This window comes from Chelonia mydas, chromosome 5 (genome assembly GCF_015237465.2).
Source record: "Chelonia mydas isolate rCheMyd1 chromosome 5, rCheMyd1.pri.v2, whole genome shotgun sequence".
Taxonomy (NCBI): Eukaryota; Metazoa; Chordata; order Testudines; family Cheloniidae; genus Chelonia; species Chelonia mydas.
Window position 1 is genome coordinate 122,834,251 of NC_051245.2, and position 24,328 is coordinate 122,858,578.

The following is a 24,328-nucleotide window of genomic DNA, read 5'->3' on the forward strand; positions in this document are numbered from 1 at the left end:
GCCCAGCAGAGCGGTGAGTCAGTGAGGGGCGGCAGAGCCACCAGACACGTACCCCTCAATGTCCTGCAGTGAGAGTACAAACCCAGTAGCTGCAGCTCTTTTTCTTTCTCTTCCACTGTGTACTTATTATTATTCAGCTGGTTGTCTGGTCAATATATGGACAATTGCAGGGGTTATGGGAGTGGAAAATACCTCTCAGGTCCTCAGCAGGGGTGAATCCATGAGGCTCCCGTGAAGACAGTGGACCCGTTCTGACTTACCCAGGCTGAGGGTCTGGCCCCATGTATATATTTATCATGGGTTAGGGCCCATCTCTATATACTATACATGAAATAAATAGCTGTAGCTTTGGCAATTTCTGATTGAGAGGGAAAAAAGAAGTCTGGACAGTGGAGGATAGTTTCTCACTTCAGGTGGAAGTCTGAGGTAAGTGGCAGAAATGCGAATTTATCTCAATGGCATTAGGAAAGAGAGCTTCTTATGGTGATTCCATGCTCCAGATTTGCAACAGCTGCATGTCACATGTGCATGTGCCTCAGGAGATCTTGGAGATGTTACACTGGGAAAATGAGAGCAGCACTTGGCTCAGTAGTGAATTTGGCCTGTTGTCTGTTAGTCATTGTTGACCATCATGTGGAAAGAAGCACCACATAATTCCAAAATCTGCCAATGCTAAAAGAGGTTTCTGTCATATATTTAGTAATTGTGGCATGCAGTATGACCTGATCTGTGACTGTCATAAACCACTTTGCTGTTACCTTCATTGTGGCGCTGTTAACTTGTAGCATGGTAGAGTCTGGTAGCAGATCACAAACATACATCAAGGAAGTTACCTTTTCTTCTCTTCCCAGTGTAAATGCAACACTAGTCATGGTGAGGGACTCTCTAAGGGTTCTGACTTCAGTTCCGCTGTGAACGCTTATTTTCAGCTTATTCCAACTATCGCAAGCTCTTGTGACTGCAAAACTGTCTTGCAAGTCTTGCAAGAACAAGCTGCTTCCTGACATTTCTGGCTCGTTCTGGACAGACATACTGCGAGGGAATATTTCCTGCTGTATTGTCCATTTGCTAGCGCTAGTCACAGATAGAGGTGGTCAAAAAATGAGAAAAAAAGGGTAAAAACGGTGTCCAAACGTTTTTTGTGAGGGGGAGGGGTGATCAAAAAATCAAAATTACAATTCAAATGATCCCAAAATTGAAATTAGAAAACTTTTGACCACCTCTTGCCTCAGCTGGAACCCAACAATGTTAAATAAATACATTTTATATCAACATTTAAGAATTCCATCTGGTATGCTTTGAGTTCAGTTCTGAAAATAAGCAAAGATTTTGGAGAGTTGCTTACTTTATTTGAGCTGCTTCACCTTTAACTTTGTAACACGCCACTAAATACTGCAATACCTACTGCTTTTTTGGGAGGTCTAATCTCATGATGACTTGAACATGGCTTAGTCTTGAAGCAGAGGGAGGCACTGCATAGTTGTTTTTTTTTTTGTTTCTTGTATTTTGTTTTTTTTGTTTGTGGCAGTATTCATCTTTGGAAAACATTGTCTGTAGGGTAATGCTTCGGATTAACTTTGTCATAGCTGTGGTCTTCCAACACAAATATAGTCATGCTTTATGAGATATTGCTCCCAATCCTGGGTGATATTTTGTGTACATTCAGGTGAAGAGGAATTGAGGAAGGAAGGAGGTATATATTTACCATGTGGATCCATTGAGCTCTGTAAGCTACGGGAGGATCTGCCTACAGTCTTCGTTACTAGATGATTTCACATTTGTAGGGTGTAAGACTTGATTCTTTTTGCCTTGACCTTGTCTCCTTGCCTTTATCTCTGTTCAAGGTGGGTGGTAGCATTTTATCCTTCCTTTGCACAGGACTATGCAAGGTACAAGGCAGCGGACAATGAGGTCCTTTGTCTTCCTCTCTGTCCAAGTGACTTTTACATGAAGGTTTTAAGTTTAGAGACAAACCCATATTTTATTTAATGTGGTATTACAAATCCTTTACACATGGTTTTCTTCCATTTCCTGCATTAGCTGCTTCCCAGCTCAGGTTTATTTTGGGCATCTCCTTTGCAATCTTCCCTTAGGTGATCAGAGCACACCTAAATGACAAAAGAGAAGATCTATGTTTATTGACGTATCATGTAGGGTGACCAGATGTCCCGTTTTTAAAGGGACAGTCCTGTTTTTTGGTACTTTTTCTTATATAGGTGCCTATTAAACCCCACCCCCTGTCCCATTTTTTCACAATTGCTATCTGATCACCCTAGACATATGTAACTTTATGGGTGTTTGCGCTTTATATTTTTGTTAGAAAAACAGCAAGAAAAAAGTTAGAGCAAGAAGAATGCAGCCAGCTAGGATGCTGCATGCTGCCTTTTAAACAGATCACATGGAAATAGCTGGGAAGGAGAGTATCCCATAATCAATGACCAGTTTTGGAATATGGCTTTTAACCTCTCTCAACTTGAGTTTCCTTATCTGCAAAATCCAGACAGTATTACTGGAAAGGGTGTTAGGAGGCCATATTAGATAACATTCATAAAATACCTTCAGAACCTTGGATAGGAAGTGTTATGAAAATACAAGCTATTATCTTTATTTATGATTTTGCAGATGCCACCTACATTACCAGGGGCACAATGGGGAAAAGGATAGATGGTACTTGATGAAAACTCCACCCACAATCCCAGGGAACGTGGATGTTTCTGCCAAAATTATCAGTAGTGAAATACCTAGCAATGCTGCTGTTTGAATTTTCTCCAGTAGTGGCCAATATAATGTTTCTAAAGAAGGTGCAGAACCACCACAATAGACAATTATACATTTCTCTAGCTAGTGTAACTGAGGAACTTAATATTGTTCTATTTCCAATGTTTTTTTTGTGTCCTCTTTGCCTCAATAATGTCGTGTGGCAACGAGATCCACAGAACAATTATGTGTTGGGTTAAAAACAAAAAATATGTTCATTCACTGAAAAGATACAACAGATGGTTTCTGCCTGTAGATATAGCAGTTAGTGCTTTTTCTGAAGTTCATTCACATAAATGGGAGTCTTTTCATTGACTTCAATGCGTTTTGTTCATTGTCATCATTTATTCAAATGTTCATTATTAGCCATGTGTGACTGAAAACCAGTTGCATAAACCAAATTTTTAATATATGATGCCTTAAATTAGTAATCCTAAACTACGGGGACATAGCTCACAATTGATTAAGTTAGACAGAATTCCTCATTGGTTTCAGTGGGGACTTCTGCTCAGAAACTGATGGTATGATTCAAACCCATAGTGCACAAGTATTCCATCCAACATTCTGATGAGCGAAAATTCAGCCACATGAATGGGGCAGAAGAGAATGAAAAGAATCACCAATGCTGAGCAAGGATGGATGGTCCAGTGGTTAGGTAGATAGCTTATGACACCTGAATTCAAGGCCCTGCTCTGCCACAGACTTCCTGTGTGACCTTGGACAAGTCACTTGGCCTCTTTGTGCCTCTCTTCCCATCTGCCCAATGGGGATAATGGCCCTGCCCTGCCTCAGGGGTTTTGTGAGGATACATTATATACTGTCAGGTGCTCAAATACTATGGTGATTGGGGAAGGGGGGATCATATAAACACCTTAGCCTGAATACTGTCAAAATGAACATGCAGTTTTTATGCAAACAAACACCCATGAACATTTCTTACAGTGTTCATCCAGCTTCAGTTGTAAGAGAGAGTAAACAGGAACCCTGATCTCCCTCCTCTGTCAGTCACTAGTTTATATACCTCGATTCTAGTGCACTTTATTTCCCTTCTCTCTAAACTAACTAGCCCTACTCTTTTTTAATCTTTTCACCTACAGAACTCATGCTCTATAGTTTCCATTCATAGGACCATAGAAATGTAGGGCTGGAGGGACCTCAAGAGGTCATCTAGTCCAGGATCAGTGAAACCTAGATCATTCCTGACAGGTGTTTGTTCAACCTGTTCTTAAAACCCCCCCAGTGAAAGGGATTCCACAACCTCCCTTGGTAACCTAGTGCTGCAATAGGTTACTAAGGGAGGTTGTGAAATCCCCATCTTTGAAGTTTTTGCAAACAGGTTAGACCTCTCAGGGATGGTCTAGGTATTCATTGTACATCTCCGGAACCTTTCTGTTCCTGAGGGTGTGTCTTTTAGTTTAGAAGATGGCATTATAATATTGTTAGTATTGTTCCCTACTCTTGCTCATTACAATGAGGCTTGTACATGGGTGGGAGGTGGGGGAAGTGGTGGTGAAAGAAGGCTGAAAGACAAAGGGCCTAATTCTCCGCTCCTTATAACCTTGTATAGTCCTGTAGAACTCTGCTGAGCAAGAGGCCCTGGGTGTAAAGTGCTGCCAACTCAGAGTGGGACCTCCTGACTCTGCACAGTGACAAATGACTGCACAAAGTGCAGGGCCGAGGCGATTTGGACTTCCCGGGACATGCCCAATGGAGAGAGTGGCCAAATAGAAAACCTCTTCCATGACGCTACATCCTGAAGAAGGTGGATTTGGCCTTTCACCCTTGGTGGGTTAGGTCAATGGAAGAAGGTTTTGTTTTAAAATTTCAAATGAGAATTCATTATCTGATGGTATAGCTGGCTAGCAGCCAGCTCTTATTGTGCTAGGAGATAAATGTGATTCCTACACGGATACAGTGGGTCTGAGCCTGATTATCCTCTTACTTACAGTGGTGTAAATCAAGAACAACTCCTTTAAAGCCAACAGAGTTCCACCAGTGGAAGACTGATGAGAGAAGAGAATCCCACACTACTGTTAGTTTCTGCTAATTTAACCCTGACTTTACTGCAAGCCAGAAAACATTGATATGATTGAACCTTCGTTCTTTAGACAGTGGATGAAAGCTCCCATTATCTATCCAAATCACAGCAACTCATTTACCTTAGAGCTTCTCAGGGCTCTTCAGGTACAGGCTGTCCCTGCCCCGGCCAGGCCTTTGTTTACTCTGTGGGATGCATTTCTCCTGTTTTACAGTGCATGCTTCAATCCCTGGTCTGCCCTACATATACACACGTTCTCCCCGCTCTTTAAATCCATGCAGGCATATCTGGTTAAGCACTTCTCATTTTAGTTAGAAATAACTGCTCCCCACTGTGGTTAATTTTACTCTAGGTAATCTCTGAGGTTGAAGACAGGGGACAATTTAAATGTGAAATGAAATCACTCAGTCCTACATATTCATGTGCAGACACAAATGCACACTCTTCCAGCCTTGTTTTTATTTAATTTGCCGGCCCTGTTTAAAAATAAAAAGACCAATTTCAGCCACAAGTGCTAATATTTTCCCATGCTCTTTCTCGGCGTTTGGTTGTTCAGTCAAGGCAGCTTTGTGTGTGTGTGTGTGTGTGTATGATTTACTGGTCTGTGGCTTGCCACATGTCTTTAAAATTACAGTGCCCATTTCCTGCTGAAATAATTTCTACAAAGAGTGGCTCCTATTACAGCAAGAGTAGCACGGACGTCATGATTTATTATTATTTATGGTCCCAGGGCCTTGTTTATGCACGATGGGTTAGGTGCGCAGGATAGAAATGCCATTATGCAAATGACATTGAATGTCCTTACTGAGCCTAAATAATTTTTGTGTTGGACGATTAAACCTCATCTGTTATTGATATGGGCTGCAGTCGGGCTATTAAAGAGTCCCAACAGTACTTACTCCCAGTAATGGGAAAATAGAGAGGAAGAGGCTAAACAATTGCCTCAAGTGTGCTGTGATTGTCTGGTAGGAGTGGAACATAACAAACCCCCTGAATGGAAATCGTGTTTACTACTTAGGGATAAATAAAGAAGGGTGAACATGCAATAAATTACACTTTGTGATTTGAATCAGCGCAGCAGTGCATTTGCGTACTTTCAATTTCTTTATTTAAATATATATATTTTCTTTTGGGGTAAATACTAGAAGTAGCCAGGAGTGATTCCCAGCCAGTACCGTCTCTGTATTTGGTGAGGGGGGGTGGATGGAGAACGAAGCCAATCTTCTCTGAGAACAAGGGAGAGACGTCGTCACTGGTCTTTTTTTTTTTTTCTTTTGACACAGCTGTGCGGTCACATTTTGATCAGTGTTGATAGCTTATGAATTCCAAAATTGACAAAATTTACAGAAAAATGAGGATAATCCATCTTCCTTAGCAGCCTGTCAGGAGCTGGCTATACTTCATAATCCTCAATTACAGATGCTATTTTCAGACATTTACATGCAGATATTAGAACAAAATGAAAATGAGAAACAAAGAGAGAGTGGAAATTCAGCTATTTATATGTATAAAAGAAAAACAACAGGTAAATTCTAGGCATTTAGATTGGATTTGGGGTCCCGGTAGCAGAGCTGAGAGTGACTGTATGTGTTTGTGGATTTCAGTATGAAACAGTCAAATGCAGCCTATATTTTCAGCATGCAAATAATCTGAAGGTTTAGGTCAAAAACAAGTCAGTTATTCTGAAGTATCAGAGTAAATGTGATCCTGGCAAGGTGCACTAAATAATTCCCACTCTTCTAAGGAGATCTCTGGGGTTTGCAACAGTTCTAATTGGATTTGGGCTAAAATGAAGCACAGCTGTTAATTTTTTAAAACATATTTTATAAAAGAGAGCTTCATACAATATTTTGTTCAAAGTAAAAAAAGATGATTCCGTCATTTGAAATCAAACTTTCATCCCTTTCAAAAGAGTCACTACCATGTGTTCACTAAAACAAAGGGAATTTGGAGTTCATCCCTGATGGACTGTGTATATAGGAGCTACCCCAAAGAAGAATTGGGTTCAGTGATAGTGCTAGGCAGAGTAGAAAATGTGATGTAAATAATAAAATGATGGGGCAGTGGGGGAGCGAATAGGTTTTGATATATAGCTCTTGAGCTCCCTTCCCAGTTCAACTCCAGGGGAGGTCAGGAGGAGGGTTTTGCAATGAAATTTCCATTCCCATAAAATTTAAGACAGAACTGCATTGATGCCCATACAGCTGTATGTGGTACTGGGCCTCTGAAAAGCTGGGGAGATTAATTAGAGCTGCTTTGGATTAAAGTCTCTGAACCATGTCAAATGTTACATTTCCACCCCCCCTTGTGAGCCTGACATAGGGCTTCAGTGGAAAGCATGCCCAGTGTTTGTTAGTTCTACCTTTATTTGTTTATTCTTCCTGCATTGTGACACTCTGACATGACTATGTTAAGTTCTAGCCCTTCTAATGAAAATTATGGTAATTCCATGGCCATATTTGATCAGTGGATGGTGGTGGGAAGGTAGGAAAACCCTAGAGATGTTGTCTTTTGGTTCTGGAAAAGAGCACGGAGGCAGATCTTGGTGACCAAATCCAAGTCTCCATTCCATATGTGTGTGTGTGTGTCTCTCTCTTCAAAGAAGGTCTGTTTTTCCCCAGAGAGTTCAGCTAGCCGACTGTCTGGTGGAAGGTGCCCTAAGAATCCTTGAGCATGAGTTGGACAAAAGAGAGAACAAGTAACAATGAGTTTTCAGAGATGTTTTGGTCTCAGCACTTCTAGTCATAGGGGATTTTTTTGGTTTTTTTTTAATTGGCTATGTCCAAGTTGAGTGCCAGGTGCCTGTGCAAAATATGCCAGCCAAGGGACCTGGTTAACTAAGAGTATGTAGAATTGGGCACATAATTTTCTTATCATACATCATTCATGATGCACCATGATGACACCACCACCTCAACATCTATCCTTGAAAAGATAGAGAAGAAGCAGCAGTGTTGCTTTTTAGAGGGAAAGGTCCAGTGTGCACCACTTCATTTTGCTGCAACATCATTAGCTGAAAGGGAGGGCAAAGGGACAGATTCTATATGCACAAAACAGCAACAAAAAGACAACAAATCACTTGGATTATTTTTGTATTTCGACAGTTCAACCTGCTAGCATATTGTACACTGATTTCCTTTCACACTACCGTGTTCCCAACACCAAAAGGTACCTATACAATACGAAGGAATGAAGAAATATCAGTTGGTTGATTTAATTTTTCAGAGTTGTGGTTTGGAATATTGAGCAGCCGAGAAAAGCAAAGCATGTGTGTCCGGCTGAGTTCTGTGTAGCGCCTCTGAAAGGTTACTTTTAGTGCAAACGAGACATCCCTTTCCTTTCCTCCCATCACTTGGCCTTCTGACAAGGTTACATATTTTCAGAATGCAAAATAAGTAGGAGGGGAAAAAAAGGAAAACATTTTATTTTAGCACTTTTTCCCTACCACTGGGCCTGGATTACAATAATACATCACAGTAATCCCAACTAGTATAACACAAGACTGAAGGTGTTCTAGCCAGGTGATCTATTCCAGTTTTCTCTCACCTTTTTTTTTTCCGGTGTTCATACACTTTAGGAAAGCCACCTTTCCCCTGGGCCCCCTCTTAGTATGCTACTCTGGAATAAAAATCCAATAGCTGCATCAAAAAGAAAATCAAGATAAAGTTGGCCACAGCCACTCTTTCTCATCAGCCCTAACTCAGTTTGCACCCACAAAGGTCTATATCACCCCAGCTACAGCTGCTGTGGCCAGAGGCACTAGTGTATTGCTCATTCATAGAATAGCTCTTGAAGAACAGTAGTATCAAAGCTGCCATACCTCATTTTCCTTCATTTTTTTCCAACAAACAAACTGGGAAAAGACCTAGTGTGGCACTAAGCAGAGTTTTAAAAAAACCCTTTAGGTGTTAAATGTGGAAGTTCACCACGTAGTACAAGATCTGTACTCTTTTACAGGTAGTCCAACCAAAATATTCCCCCAGATAGGTGCAAGAAAGGACAGAGAAATTAAAAGTAGCTCAAAGACAAAAGGAAATTAAAAGTAAAGGCTCCTTCCTTTCTATCTAGTGGAAGGAAATAGACATAAATAACTGAGGAAAGCTGACTCTCTGGAAGTCTAGGAAAATGAGTCAAGGTATATAGAGAAGAAAACGGAGGTGTCACAGTCCAAAATTGGGGGCGGGGGTGGAGTTAGGACATGAAAACCAAGTCCCAGAGTCTGCATATGGAGAATATTGCAGTGCTATAGTTGAACATGCTTTGAACATGGCTGAAATGTATTCATCGTCAACCTCTCATAGATCATTGTGCAATGAGAGCATATTAAGAATAGTACATAAGATCTGTATACATTATACCAGTTCTGCCATGGTCAGAAAAATCCCAGCTGAGTAGTTTGGATCATCCAAGGAGCTTCAGCTCCATAGAACTCTATGCATGATATAAGCGAAAGGCCTCTGTACAGATTAAAAAACAACCTTTCTACAGAGTGCCTGTGGGAAAGCTCAACTCAGAAAGGCAAATGATATCCTGACCTGTATCCACTGGAGTAGTGTAGGTAACTACGTTAATATTTTTTGCCTATTTTGAACTGGCCAGCTGCCGTAGGAAGCCAGTTGTGGTAATGAGATGTGTATCGGTACTAATTTTGGTTCTATCTCAAGGTAAAAAAAAATGCAGAGTGAATTTGAAACCAGTGGAGAAGTACTGGTAGGAAATCTAATCTCTGAACTGTCTTCAGTCTTTAGCATCAAAGGGTTATTTTAAACGAAAGGTTAGAATGTAGGATACTGACAATATCATTTGACCTGTGTCTCCCAGGCCAGAATCCACAACATGCTTCCATCACCTGAAAGCATGTGTCACAGAAAGGATGTTCTTAAAACCAAAGTGCTGGTCGACTCTTCACCATCCTGCTTCTGCACCTTCTTTTCCTCCTCCACCCAGCATCTAGGTTTCTCGTGACAAAGAATAGTGATTGGGCATGTCACAGAATGGAAAAGGGACTTAGGACCAGGTTCTCATTTGGTGGGGATCGGCGTAGCTGTGTTGACATCAGTGAAGCCATGCCAGTTTACACCAGCTGAGAATCTAATCCTGAAAGTGAAGGAGAGAAATCATAGAATATCAGGGTTGGAAGGGACCTCAGGAGGTCATCTAGTCCAACCCCCTGCTCAAAGCAGGACCAAGCCCCAATTTTTGCCCCAGATCCCTAAATGGCCCCCTCAAGGATTGAACTCACAACCCTGGGTTTAGCAGGCCAATGCTCAAACCACTGAACCCTGGAAGCCCGCAGGAGTATCACTAGCAAAAATGGCTAGTGATTGTGTTTTTTTTCCAAAGGCCCTAGAGCTTGTGGAAAGCTTATGCATTTCCTTGACATCCTCATGTGGGCAGGATTACATAGGCACATGAAAGCTGTTTGCGTACAGGTGGAAGTATGTTCCCACAATAAGAGGCTGGCGGGTATCAGGGAAAATCCTTTACTTCTTGGGGACTGGAAGAGTAGCTCAGGAGAAAACTGCTGTTTTCTTCTGAGGGTGGAGTCAAGAAACCCAGACTGTTCCAGGCTCAGCTCCTGATTTGTATCACTTTGGGAAAGTCACTTAAACGCTCTGAGCCCAGTTGGCTACAGGCATAAGAAGGTACCACTCCATTAAAGGCAATGGGATTGGCCTACCTGTGCCAGCAGTAAATTTGGCACTCTGTGCCTCAGTTTCCCTTTTGTAAGAGAGGCCTGGTACTACTTTTCTCAAACAGGTATTGTAAGAGTTAACTGTTTGTAAACAAAGTGCATCGGCTATGTCCTCTGATCAAATGTAATGCTGTGTAAATACAGACACTTGGCCTGTGACTTCCTGCATACATGCAGAACATCTCTTTGGTGCTGCTGGTGGCACTGTTACAGACAGACCTTATTCAGTCCAGACAGTGGTGTCTCTTTGTTTGTTTCCCTTTAGACAGAATGCCTATCTCTCAGGCATGGATGCACCAGGCAGGTTGCTACTGTTAGTCAATCTTCAGCGTATACAACATCCCATCCTCCTGATTGTAGATGGGTTGGGGGAGAGGGATGCAGAGAGAAATCTCACATTATAGTTCAGAAGCTTTTTTTTTCTCACTGCTCTCCTTTTATATATTCTCCTTCTTACATTTCTGTGTTTTCTTTCTCCTTCATGCTATGGCAGTGGTGCTCCATGCTGATGAGACAATACTTGGTGCAACCCCAGGCAGTCATTTTTCAGGTAATTTCTTAGGGTACCAAACACCCGACTCATGCTTTTTCAGGTATCAAGCTGGTTGGGTTTCCCCGATCATGAAGGGGTTCTTTGGTTGTACCTGGGTAGGTTGGGTATTTTCTTTCCCTGGCTATTCCTAGTCCAAAGACCGTGGGGCTGTGTTGCAACTAGAAAAAGCCAAAGAAGTAACATTCTTAGATTAATGATCAGTCCCCACGGCAGCACAATTCTAGAATGTAACTTAGGTTTTTGGCAACTAATTATGAATAATCAGTGGTTAGGGTCAGTAGGGATGAATTTCTGATACAGTCACAAGATTCAGGAGGAGGAAGGATCTTCATTCTTGATAGTGAGAGGAAAGGCTCTTCCAAGAGTTGTTAGTTTAGCAAGCTTCGCCTTTTTTGGTTTAATGGTGGGATGTATAGCAGTGATGCGCTGTGTGCGCGGAAGAGGAAGCAGAAAACATGATAAAAGGTCCACCCCATGTGAGTCGATGACAGAGCTCTTGTTTTGTTCAGTGTTGGTTACGTGCACGTCCAAAGCTCTAGTGTTCCAATACCATCCCCAACTGTGGAACACAGAAGCTAATCTTTTCTTTAGGGACTGACTTGGAACCATCAGTGTTATTAGGACTGCCTGCTCTTTCTGTGTGTCTCTCTTTGCTGTGCGTGTGTCTGTTAAGCTTTGCGGGGCAGAGGATCCCCTGTTTTTACTTGTTTGTGACTTGCTGGACCCACAATGCTGCTGTATGAAGTAATAACGATTATAATCAGTCCCAGAGCTTAATGCACCTGGATTCTGCAGGGAATGAGGGGAATTTAAGTTTGGACTCTTTTGTTGGGTTTATAAAATAGAGGCTCTCTTTCTGCTCTGTACTCCAAGTTCTTAGCGTTTATTGAGGCAAATGTTGGCTCCAGTTGTTTAATTGGCTTGTTAACATACCCTACAGCTCTGCAGTGTAAACTGCTTTTTCCAGGATGATTGTGCTTTCTGTTTCCAAAGCCGTATGAACAGTGGTAAACGCCAGTCTAAACCTGGCACAAGATGGGCATTGTTCATTTCATCACAGCTGTCTTGGCCTGGTACCAGCACACGCGAGGCATGCACATATGGAGTGCACTGCCACGAAATGCAGGAATGCTGAGCACAATAGTGGGCACCATCAAGAGTGCTGCCTTGTAGTCAGGGTCTCCTAGCAGCTGCTGTTTTGGGGAAAACCCATACAGCAGTTAATGTTCTTCTCTCTCTGTTTGGGCATATTGCTTTCTGAGGGGATAAGTGGAAAAGCCATTGACCAGCAGGCAGCTGTGTTACTGATGATGTGATAAAGGGCTATGCTTTATCTGACTGTGGCTTTATCCATATTCCTCTTGCCTCAAGTACTAACAAACGTGAGTAGGTGTGCTGGAGGATGGCTCAGTTCAGGGCCTTAGTGCTGGCCAGGCCATAGCAACAGGCCTGTAAAGTTGGCAGTCACAGCCCCAGAGGAATTTCCACAATGTAGGGGGCTCCCCAGTGGTGTCATGGCTCTGTATCATCCCGCAGCCCCTGGTGTAGGGTGTGTGTCAAGAGCATTCCCATGGGAATGGGCGCATGGCCGGAACACCACTGTATTCTGGGTATTCCCAGCTGATGAAAGAGCCCCTTGGGCCCTCAGCTAGGTGCAAGCTTGGACCATGCTGAGGCTGCTCTGACCTGTGGCAGGCTAGCCATCCCCAGAACATGGAAGGCTCATAGGTGACCTAAAGCCACCTTTGCCGCCTCCTTATTCTGACATCCTGGGCTGAGTTAGTGATGAATTTCCACCCATTTTTTTCTTAAAGCCAGTAGTAGCTTCATTTGTTCCAACCTGCAGAAGGTGTCTCAAAACTCAGGGTATTGCACCAACTTTGGCAGATCCTATTTTATATGCCTAAGATAGGCATCCAGACCCATAGGGTTAGAAGGGACCACAAGAGTCATCAAGTCTAACCCACTGCCAAGATGCAGCATTTGTTGGGTCTAAACCATCCAAGACAGATGGCTATCCAGCCTCCTTTGGAAAATGTCCAGTGAAGGAGCTTGCATGACCTTCTGGGGCAGTCTGTTCCATTTTCCTACTGTTCTTACAGTTAGGAAGTTATCAATAAGCTTTCTATGCTGTGGTCAAAAAGAACAACATTGGCACCAGGTGCATCTTTACAGACATGAAGTGAAGGAGTGGGGAAGTACCTGCTGACTTTCCAAGTCTGTTTGAGTGGGGCAAGCAGTGAGTTCTGTGCAAAAACTCTTAACTACAAACTTTTACTGTAGCTATCGATACTAATTCTTGTACAAAGTTTAAGGCTTCTATTACTGGGAGTATAGAAAATGTCTTCTAGTTTGATAAGCCTTGTTTGCCCTTATATTTTGGGGTAATTATAGTTGAAATGTGAGGTCTAATGCTGATATTCCTTGTTCCAAAACCTGTTACTAGAGGTTGTAGGTCCAGTATAGTGAAAGGAGAAGAAGGGTAAAATGTATAAGCATTGTACACAGTTCCCGGGCCTATAAAACTTGCATTTTGCTGACAGTGAACATATTAGTTGCCAGTGCAGTTGCAATAGCAGTGGAAACCATGCTGCTAGCATAGAAATCTTTAGCATGATTGCTGAGAGTTGGCCAAATTTAGACCCGCTATAAGTGGGTCAATAGAAGTGCATCCATTTACACTAGGTCTGAATTTGGCTCAGTATGTTGGCCCAGCTTGATGTTTTATATCAGGCAGCTTCAGACTATAACTCTTTTTACAAAGTGTTAATGGTGCTAGTTAGACTCATCACAGGTATTGTCTACACTACAGTCAGAGGTGTGATTGCAGCAGGAGTAGATATATCAGAACCAACTTTAGCTGGCTTGGGTACCGCTAGCAGTGATGTCATGGCAGCACAGACTTCAGCATGGGCTAGTTGTCCGAATACATACCCAGGATCCCGGATGGGCTTGTTCATCCCATGCTGAAACCCGTGCTGCTATTGGTACCTGATCTAGCTAGATTAAAACTAGCTCAGGTATGTCTACACCTGCTAATCACACCCGTGACTGCAGCACAGACGTACTTGAAGTGCTCTAGATAAGCATTAAGCTGCATCAATACTGTGCGTTTAAGTGAACTGTCATCAACATTATAATTAACTTCAGCTCGTTCTAGTGAAAGAAGGATTCTAACCACTGAAAGGGCAGATCTATGTACTCCAGTGTAACAGCACGTATTAAATGAATGCTACTTTTTCGGAGGAAATTTTGGGTGCTCTCTTCTCCTTTTCAGAATATGCTAACGCACAACTTGACTTCAAGAAGTCAGGGTTTCCCTGTGCCAAACTGCTCACACAGTCCCATAGTGCTTATTACTCCAGCAAAGGCACTGAACATCTTTACAAGACGACGACATGAGAAGGTCTGCAGTGGTATTCAGGACCCTCTGAAGGATTAGGGGATATGATAGGGGGTTTTAATAATCAAGGCTAGCGAAGATGAAGGCATGGATGTTGTGGAGTGGAAGTAGTGGCATACGCAGAGCTGTTGAGGAAGTGCTGATGAGCAGATAGGCACACCCACAGACTTGTCAAGACAAGGAGCATTTCAGACTCAAGAAGGGGCAGAAGACTCTGAGGAGTGAAGGAGACAGGACACGTGGGGTTATGCTTTAGTATTTTCACCTGCCTGAAAAATCTTGAGCCCAGAGAGTATCACGCAATTGATCCTCTGGCAAGATACCATGATGATGACACCAGCAGTTATAAACTTGGCCACAAATATTTGGCACACCCTCCAGCAAGTGCTCCCTGGGGCAGCCCGTCATGATGCCCGGTGACCCTGGCGCCTTGTGCAGCTTGCATCTGAAGCCTACTCTTCAAGAGGAGCTTGTCTCTGTTACTGTGAACCTGCCATTATGGGGTTATAAGTATACATTCCTGCTAATTTTAATAACAACTGTGCTACAGAGGCACAAATATCGACATATTTATATTTATGCCAGACCCCAAGCAGAGTTCTCTGTCTCAGACCATGCACCGAAATCATCTTATGCTTCACCGATAATTTTGAAAAAATCTTGTATTTAGGAGCAATCATGTTTACACAAGATGTTTTCTGCATTTCTCCTTACATTATTAAGGTTTTAAAAGGGATTTATAGAGTGCCTTGAAAATGTACGGGGCCTGTTTCACCACTGCATTACTCCAGTGTTGCAGTACAGTTACAGTGGCTTAAACTGCAGTAGCACAGTGCTAAATCACCCCAATTTTTAAGTTTATTTGTTCCTACTACTTATTCTTCATTGAACTCATAACCCCTGATTGCTCTGCACAGGGTTATAATCTCACTAATAAGGGATCATGGCATTGAGGGAAGATGAACTCAAAAAAGTAAATTCTAGTTTTGTGTAAATGCCCTGAAAATAAAAAATTACGGGGGGAGGGAAATGCAGATAAACGTTCTACCACATACACAGAATTCTTTCTAAATATAGGGCCAGATCCCTAGCGGCTGTGAACTGTCAGTGCTCCGTTGGCTTTCAGTGGTGTCAGTGGACGTTGTCAATCTTACTTTGGTGGAGCCATCACTAGCCCCTGATGTTTAAAGTTTCCCATAAGAGATCAGTGGATCTTTAATATACGCAGGTGACGCTTGATCTTATTTATTTTAAAATAAATTTGGCATTGAAAATGCGTTGGGAGATGGGGTGCCGAGGCTGTCCGTGAGCTCGCCTGCAGTAACTAGGTTTGCCTAAGTATGCTTTATTGCTTACAACTTGACCTGAAAGGAACTACTGTGTTCTTCAGTGGGACATGGTTGCAAAACATTTCTGCTTCCATCTTCTCTTCAGGCATGTCTTTCTCTACAAGTGTGACTAGTGCAATGAGAACATTTTGATTGTGTTACCATGAACTATTACTGAACTGTAACTGGCAAATGACTTACTTTCAACAGTCACCAACTTTGGTCTGCAAGACGCTGCCACACTGAAAGATTTTGTTGCTTAACAATAATAATCTTGGATCCTTTTAGTGAAAAAACCAACCATTTTTTGTTGTACCAAAGCACCAGAGACAAAGATGAGACACGCGTACTGTGGGTTACTAATGACAGATTTAGCAGCACACTTTAAATGTTCTTTGCCTTTCACACGGCTAATCTGATAGAACAAAAGGCTTAGGTTTGTGTTTTTTGCATTGGATGTAATTGTGTTATACTGCATGTACCAGAAAAAGGTTGTTGAATATCAGATACACTATTGCTGAGGTATCTCTTGCTTCCTTTTCCAGACGACAGAATACTCAGCCATGGCATCATTAGCTGGCGGATTAGATGATATGAAGGCCAATTTAACAAGCCCTACTTCAGCAGAATTAGGAGCCAGTGTTCCAGGACCACAATCCTACCCTATCGTGACAGGTAAGACATCTTGGGAGACTGATATATGTTGAAAAAGAATGTGTTTGTTGGCCAACTGGAGGAAGAGCTGAATGGTATTTTGCTGCTCCTGCCAACTCACTATCATTTATAAAAGAGACATAAACATAAGAAGTGTCACTATTCTCTTCAGAAAGTCTCAACATTGGTGTGAGTTCATAGCCGTTCAAGCAGTTCCAGGCCAGATGCTCAGCTAGTGTAAATCAGTGAAGCTTCCTTAAAGTCAGTCGAGTGAGACCAGTTTGTACCAGTGGAGGCTCTGGCCCTCCAAATCTGATCCGAGTACCAACACGTCATAAAAAGTGAGGACATGTCTCTGCTTTGGGTGTTGCAGTTTGTTTATCATGAAAGTGTTTGACATTTGCAACTGGCCTGAATTTTGATGGCATTTCAGATTGGATTGAATTTCTGGTGCATCCGATCCCTCCAAATACAGATGCTTTGGACCACTTTTGGAATTCCACTCTTGCTGTAGGGTTTGGCTTTTAGAAGAAGCAATAATTCATTATGGTAGTGTTAAGTCAACGGTATTTGTGGAACAGTCATAGCCATTGAGAGGAGGTTAGGGACCAGTGGCCACAACTAGATTTTGATAACTTTCATTGGCTGAGTCAGCTACATCACTTGGGACTAGACTGCACAAAATGCAATAGAATCTCAAAATATTTCCCATAAGAATCACTCACGACTTAGAACATGAGCCTCTAGAACTCAAGGGTATATTTTACCTACTCTAAAACTTTTTCTTTTGTTTTTTTTAATGACACTTGGTGACAGTCCATATTTCAGCCTCAGATTTTTCTCCATTTTGCCTACTGTGGAGTTTCATTTTGGCCCAGGTCCTCCAAGGTTTTGAGGCACTAACTCCCATTGAAATCAGTGTGAATTAGGTGCCTAAATACCATTGAAGATCTGGGCCTTAGCTGCTGAGCAGAATGTTGTGACATTTTTAGGTTGCTGCCATGTTGTCTTGAAAGCACGGCAGTCGTGCAGAGTCTGTGAACAATTCTGAAAACACAAGTTAATGCACAGTTACTTCTGCGCAATGCAGAATCAACCTTGGGAACTTATTGCCAAGAGCTTAGCAGGATTCAAATAAGATCAGACAATTATATGGTTAATGAGGAAATCCACATTTCTAGCAAGTAGGATATACCTATATATACACCTATATATTGGAGGGAATATAAGTCATCATGCTTCAGTACATAAGGTAAACACTGAGTGATGGGAGTTAGGAGCAGTGCTCCCTCTGGGCAGGTTGCTCCATAATTGCTCACTACAGAGCCTCTTACATTTTCCTCTGAAGCATTGGGTACAGGTCACTGCCAGAGACAGGAATTGCCGTGGCGGATCAGACAAATGGAATTGCTTTTAGGATCTGATCCGATGCCCATTGAATTCAAGGGGAGTCATTCCACTGACTTTAGTGCCCACTGGATCCAGCCCTGAGAGCACAGTTCAAAGACCCACCTAACTGATAAAGTTTGCTCACCATAACCAAGGTTGTTGAAGGGGAGGAAAAAGGCAGAACTTCCTAGAAGCTGGGAGAACAAATGTGTGGCATGTGTTGGTCAGACTGCGTGATGAACTATTGGGAGGTGTGCAATAGCATGGGATAGCAGTGTAAGAATCTCTGTAGAACAGAATAGAAGTGCACGGTGCAGGTCTAATTTGCCTGCCAGTGTTCAGCACTTTGATGCTCAGGTGACGGGTGCTAAAGGAGAATGTAAGAAGCAAATTAGGAGGGCAGCAAGTAACAAGAAATTCTGTGAAGCTGAGAAAATCAGAGATGTTGGGTGGATCACCAAGGAGCAATTAAAGAGGATAAGAACAATGCAGAGGAGCTAAATATTTCTTTGCATCAGTCTTCCCCAGAGAGGATATTGAGTGAATATCTACCTACCTGAGATCTACACCTTGCCAGTGATAGGATGAGGCACTATGAAAGACTAAGGGCTTGTTTAGATGGGGAGTTAGTGTGTGACCAGCTGGGGTGTTAATCTACAGTGCACTAGCTTACCAGACACCAAAAGTTCCCTGGTGCTTATTGGCCTACTCCTGTTTCAAACAGGAGAACTTGTAGTGCGCCACTGTCGTGGAGTCCATATGGGCAGTTAGTGCATGGCATGCTAAGGCAGGGTAGATTTACAGCCCAGCTTGCTGTGCACTAACTCTGTGTCTAGACAAGCCCTAAGGTATCAGAAGAGCTGATGCCAGTTCAAACTGGTAAACCGAATAGCAACAAGTCCCCAAGAGAAGCTAATATTCATCCAAGAGTTCTGAAGCAACTTAACAGTGAAGTAGCTGAGTGGCTAAGAAAAATATTCATACTCTCTTTAAAATCTGATGTTATGATGGAGAACTGACATCACAAATGTACCCGTCTTTATTATTAAAGTCAGCGAGTCACTTAACGTATTTTTCATCCTATTGAATTCAATGGGACTTAAGCACATGGTTAGGTGCTTTGCTGAATAGGGGTATAGGTATGATCCTTTGCATTGCAGACCAGTGAGTCCTACTTCAGGACCACATACATTGGTGAAAGAGAGTCATAATATATCTTGATGAATGTGCTCGGATAGAGGAAACCCACCATGGTTTCCATAAAGGGCTATCATGTCTCTCGAAAGTACTAGACACTTGAAGTATGTTAACAAAATAGTGGATGAAGGCGAACTAACTGATATAATTTATTTGGACTTTCAAAAGCATTTGACAAAGTCCTTCACACAAGGTTATTAAAGAAATTAACTTGCACAGAGTTTAAAATAACTCCTTCATGGATCTGAAACTGGTGTAGAGACAGAAAATAAGGAGTAGGAATAAATGGTCAATTTTCAACATGGCAGAAAAATTAACAGGGGAAGACTATAAGGTTTTGTGCTAGGATCAGTGTTGTTTCACATATTCGTTAATGGTTTGGAGAAGAGGGTGAATTCTGGCATGGCAAAACTTACAGATGACACAATTATTCAGACTCGTCAAGACTAGAAAAGACTGGAAATTTTGAGGGATGTAACAACGTTAGATGTTTGGCAAGGGTATTTGATGAAATGCAGCGACGACAAATGTATGTTAGAATTTGAATTCAAATCACGTTGCAAAGCTCTAAATTAAACTCATGGAAAAAGTCCTGGGCACTCTCAGTGTAAACCTTTGGTCAACGTGCAGTGATGGTCAAAGAAGCAAACAAGTATTAGCATGCATAGGGTGAACAAATATTGCAATCACATTATAGAAAACAATGGGACACATTTACCTGGAATATTATGTTCAGTTCTGGTCACCTCATCTCAGAAAGGATACAGCAGATGAAGTCCAGAGATGGGTATTTAAAATGATTAGAGGCATGGAAAGGATTAAAGTGTAAAGTGATACTGTAAATATTAGGACTAGTTAGTTTCCAAAGTTGACAAATATAAAAGGAGACAAAAGAAGTATATAAAGTACTGAAGGTAAATTGGATGCCTGTATTTACTCTTTCATAATACAAGATCAAGGCATCTAACTTGCAATTTAAAATTAACAAAAGGAAATACATTCTCCACCCCTCACAATTATCATGTAGAACCTATTGCAACAAGATATCCCGGACGCTAAGAATTTTATAGGGTCCAAGGATTTCATCCAAACTGTTGAAGTCAATGGAAAGACTCCCATGTACTTGAATGGGCTTCGGCTCAGGCTCCTCCCAAAAGAACAGCTCCTTATAGGGGTAATCAGAACACCCACCAGATAGGATAAAAAATAACTGAGATATAAGCCGTTCCGGATCAGGGCATAAACCAACCACCAGCTGCCTGGGGCTGGGAAGAAACTTGCATAAATTATTCTGCAGTTGTCCATTATAGCGCATTATACTTGCACCTTCCCCTGAAGCAGCCAGTACTGGCCACTATTGGAGACAGGATACTGGACTGGATGGACCACTTGTCTGCTCTGGCAGGACAGTTCCTGTGTCCCTGCATATTTTCCTGCATCTCAGAAGCAGCACTCCTTCCTATTCCCACCTAGACCTTTTGTGTAATGGGGGGATTGTAAAGCAAACCTTTCCCAGAGAGTGTTCTCCGTGTGCCCTAGCACGAGCCCTATTAATAGGGCTGCCTCCCCTGAGAAAATGCAGTCTTGTAATTCTTACTCAGGCAAAACTCCTATTTACTCCAAGGAAAGTTTGCCCAAGTAAGGAATGTGTGTCCAGACCTGCAGTGCATCCAGAATGTCCAGACCTGCAATGCACAGGAGCGACCATTTCCTCCCTACGATCCTAGAGTGATAAACTGGTCATTCTTTTTATGGGTTTATTTACTTATCTGGGATGGGCTAGCCAGTTATATTTACTAAAATAGAGTCTAGGGACCCTAGAAAAGCCACTGCTCCCTTTATTTTAAACTAGAACCAAATGTGAGTTCTTATGTGACGTTATAAGTAATTTTAACAAGTTGAATCGATCTGTTGGTTTATTTTACGAAGCCTAGAAAAATTCTGTCACTGATCTTAGATGCGAGAGAGAGAGAACCATAACAACACAAGCGTTTCAGGAAGGGTGAAGTATATAATTCTTTTCATACTGGAATTTACTGTCTAATGTCTGGGTTTATAACGGTATTCACATTAGAGTTCCACTAATACGTGCAGTCTTTTTTTGGTATTGTTTTTGATTTATCAGAAAAATCCATATGGCTAAAATATTTCTTTTTTTTTTTTTGGTAATATCACTGTGTGTCTTATGGTGTATCATGAAGCCTCAGACAAGATCAGAGCCCACTGTGATAGAGCTGTAGATAAACATAGAAAGAGACAGTCCCAACGCTTTACAGTGTAAATAGACAAGACAGACAAAAGCTGGGAGAAAGACAGTATCGTCACCCCTATTTTATAGATGGGGAACTGAGTCACAGAGGAAGAAGTGTCTAGCACAACTAGTAATTAAACCCAGATCACCTGAGTCCCAGACTAGTACCTGAATCACAAACTACCATTCTTTGGACAATCAATAATAATAATAATACTGTAGTTTTAGAGATGTGCAAATTGGTTCAGATTAAATAAGAACCAGGCTGAATTCCAGCCTCTCCTGAGGTTCAAAGACATCTGGCTAACTTTTAATTATTGATAGTTTTTGCATGCTTCTGCACTTTCTGGTTCGGAGTGAAATAAGGAGAGAATCTGTCTTGTGATGTTTCCTACCTAACCAAAAGCAAGGACCTAGAGTACTGAAAATCTTACAAGAAGGCTTGTCCTTCGAAGACTTCCAGCCCGGTTTTGCAGACCTAAGATTTTAAGGTAGTTTGGATAAAGGTCAGCAAAGCAGTCAAACCTTGGTGTTTAAGTGTACCAAACCACTGAGCTTTTGAAGTCTGGTCTTTGCTGCTTTTACTCGGTGTTCCAACATATGTCACTATATAATAAACATGCTTGTTATAATAACTTCATTGTCGGGAGACCCAAGGGCAGTTTTATATTTAAAAAACTGTGACAAGTGAATTGTAAACTACAGCAGAAATCTTTGATTGAAATCATAATATTTATAGGGAATCTTTCTGTTTTGTGTGAAGCAGACCAATGAATACCGAGTGGCCCATGTTTCAGCATACAGTAAACCAGTAATGTGCAGGGTGCTTAAAAAGCCCCATATTCCAGGACGAAGATCTTGAAATATATACTCATGAGAGTTTGAGAAATAGGTTTTATTGTGGCCAAGAAAACTAATCTGGTTCTTTTGCTAGGCTGAGATCTGCAGTTCAAGCTTCAGCAGTTTTTATGAAAAAGTCCGGGGACATTGCTGGGCTTCTATTTGCAAACTGACCGACGTCTAGTTCATATTGTGAGTCTTTAAGCCATCTCATAAAGCAGTTTAATGGAAAATAGGCTGAGAACTAAGGGGATAAGTAAATTAGGCTGAGAACTAAGGGGATAAGTGAATTATGATCACCGTTTTTCATTGTTCTTATTCCAAGACCATGGTTTGGACAGCAAAGCAACACTGAGAAATGAGATGTGAAAGATCCTCCGTGTAATCATTGATGTGAAGTGTGAGGTTCACATTTCTGAGCAGACTGGTAGATCAAATTGGTAGTGATATCATTTGAATAAAAAGCACTGCTTGAACATTGGCATTCATGCCAGCACATGCCTTTAAAAATAGGTCTAAGTTATGGCGAAAGGAATTGTTGATGACTGTTCTCAGTACTGCTTCATCCACAGACTCCCTTGCGTTATGGACCGCTGGCTAACCATCTGATTAGCGAACCACCTGATTTCTCTCCATCGTTTTTATGCCACATTAAATATGAAGTTAAAAAAATTCCTTCTCTTACTGCTTGCTGCCATGGTTCATAAGCACGCTCTCCATTTGCAAGCCAATGACATGTGCCTAGCCCATTACTGCTGTAGTCAGCAGTTTCCGAGCAGCTTCTGATTGTTACTAATTACCTGCAGATGCATTTTCTCTGCTCCAGCTTGCTGACTTCAGCTTGGTCGCTATCACTTTGAGAGGACAAAGTGGCGCTGAAATTGACACCTCCGCTCCGCTCTCCAATACTGCAGATTGGACAGATTGACAAATCCACAGGCAGTCCTGACTGCAGCTGGTTGGAGAGTCAGTTTGCATTAGCAAAGCCCAGAAGTGACTGGATGCGACTGTCGACTGGCCTAGCAAAGGAGCCAAATAAGAACATTTAATTTTAGTGGGAGCGGACACAAACTCTATCATTCAGTTAAAAGAAGACAGTTAAAACAAAGCATGCAAGGCAGATTTTGGTTTTGTTTTCTCAGCAGAACGGAGGAACCTTGTCATTTACCTCACCAGAAGCATTCAAGACCAACTAACCCTTCCTTAGCTTCCCTTCCAGGTTGCGGCAAAGGTAGTGCTAGAAACGTTGGACTTAGGTTTTCTCTCTATGTAGCATAATAGCAGTACTGGAACACTGGCTGCTTTGGGCCTGATAACTTGTGTAGTTGCTGACCCCTGTGCAGAGCAGGAAGAAAATTCTACCTGATCAGAATGGGAGCATTTTACAGGCACTTTGCGCAGGTGTATACAACTGCAGGAAGAGCGAGGCAGAGGAGAATCCTCTAGGTGGTCTCAAACCAGATGTGGTGTAGTCAGCTTAGAAGGGAGCGTCCCCACAAATCTCCATGTGTCTGCCTCCCTGATGGCAAGGGAGAGAGAAAAAAGGAACAAAGCTAGGAGCATGGTCCCCTTGAAAGACGTGATGACACACACAAAGGGCAGGGGAGGAGGGAATCACTGAATGGTAGTCATGTTAAATTATCTGCTGTGGGCTTGTAGTGAGGGACTTGGGCCGCCAAACCTAATTCATTCAGGACTTTGGTCTAAACTGAATGTAGAGTACGCAAGGAAAATGCACCTGGCTAAGTACACTGCTCCAGTTTTAGTAAACTCAACTCTGTGTTTATTTATGTAGATGTATCTGATACCCTTAATATAGTATATTATACCAAGCAGCTATTTCTCCATCGATCCAAGCGTACAAAGCTAATACAGATAACATACGTATTTCTCACAGTCGATTTTCCCATATATGTTGCCAGATTTATGTTAATATGAAGTGAACATGGCAAAATGAAAGGAAACACACGTAATGCAAAGGACCTGTATTTATCCTGGGATCTATAACGAAAGACTGCAGTTACCGGATCCCTCGCCAGACTGTTTTGTGACTCCAGCAATGCCTCAATTTATTCCGTAGCTTTGTCTCATTAATCTCTAGCCTACTTCGTGTTTTATTCATCCTGACAGGTGGTGGCTGCTATTTATGTGCCGGTGTTTTGCCAAAGCTTTTGTTGCATTTCTAATGCTGCGAACAATAAGGTAGGCAAGTAGCTGGCCTGG

At 42.0% G+C, this 24,328-nt stretch overlaps 1 protein-coding gene across 5 annotated transcripts in view; it reads left to right on the forward strand.

Moving 5' to 3' along the window:
- The window catches only part of PAX5 (paired box 5), a 238,027-nt gene that overhangs the window by 103,401 nt on the left and 110,298 nt on the right, over positions 1 to 24,328 (forward strand). For 4 of the 5 annotated variants that reach the window (XM_037902197.2, XM_037902200.2, XM_007068699.3 and 1 more), the window contains one exon: positions 16,320 to 16,449. In XM_037902197.2, coding sequence (XP_037758125.1) covers positions 16,320 to 16,449 — 130 coding nt within the window. Of the gene's footprint in view, positions 1 to 10,983; positions 11,041 to 16,319; positions 16,450 to 24,328 lie in introns of all 5 variants that reach the window. The other variant, XM_043546339.1, reaches the window with a different exon arrangement.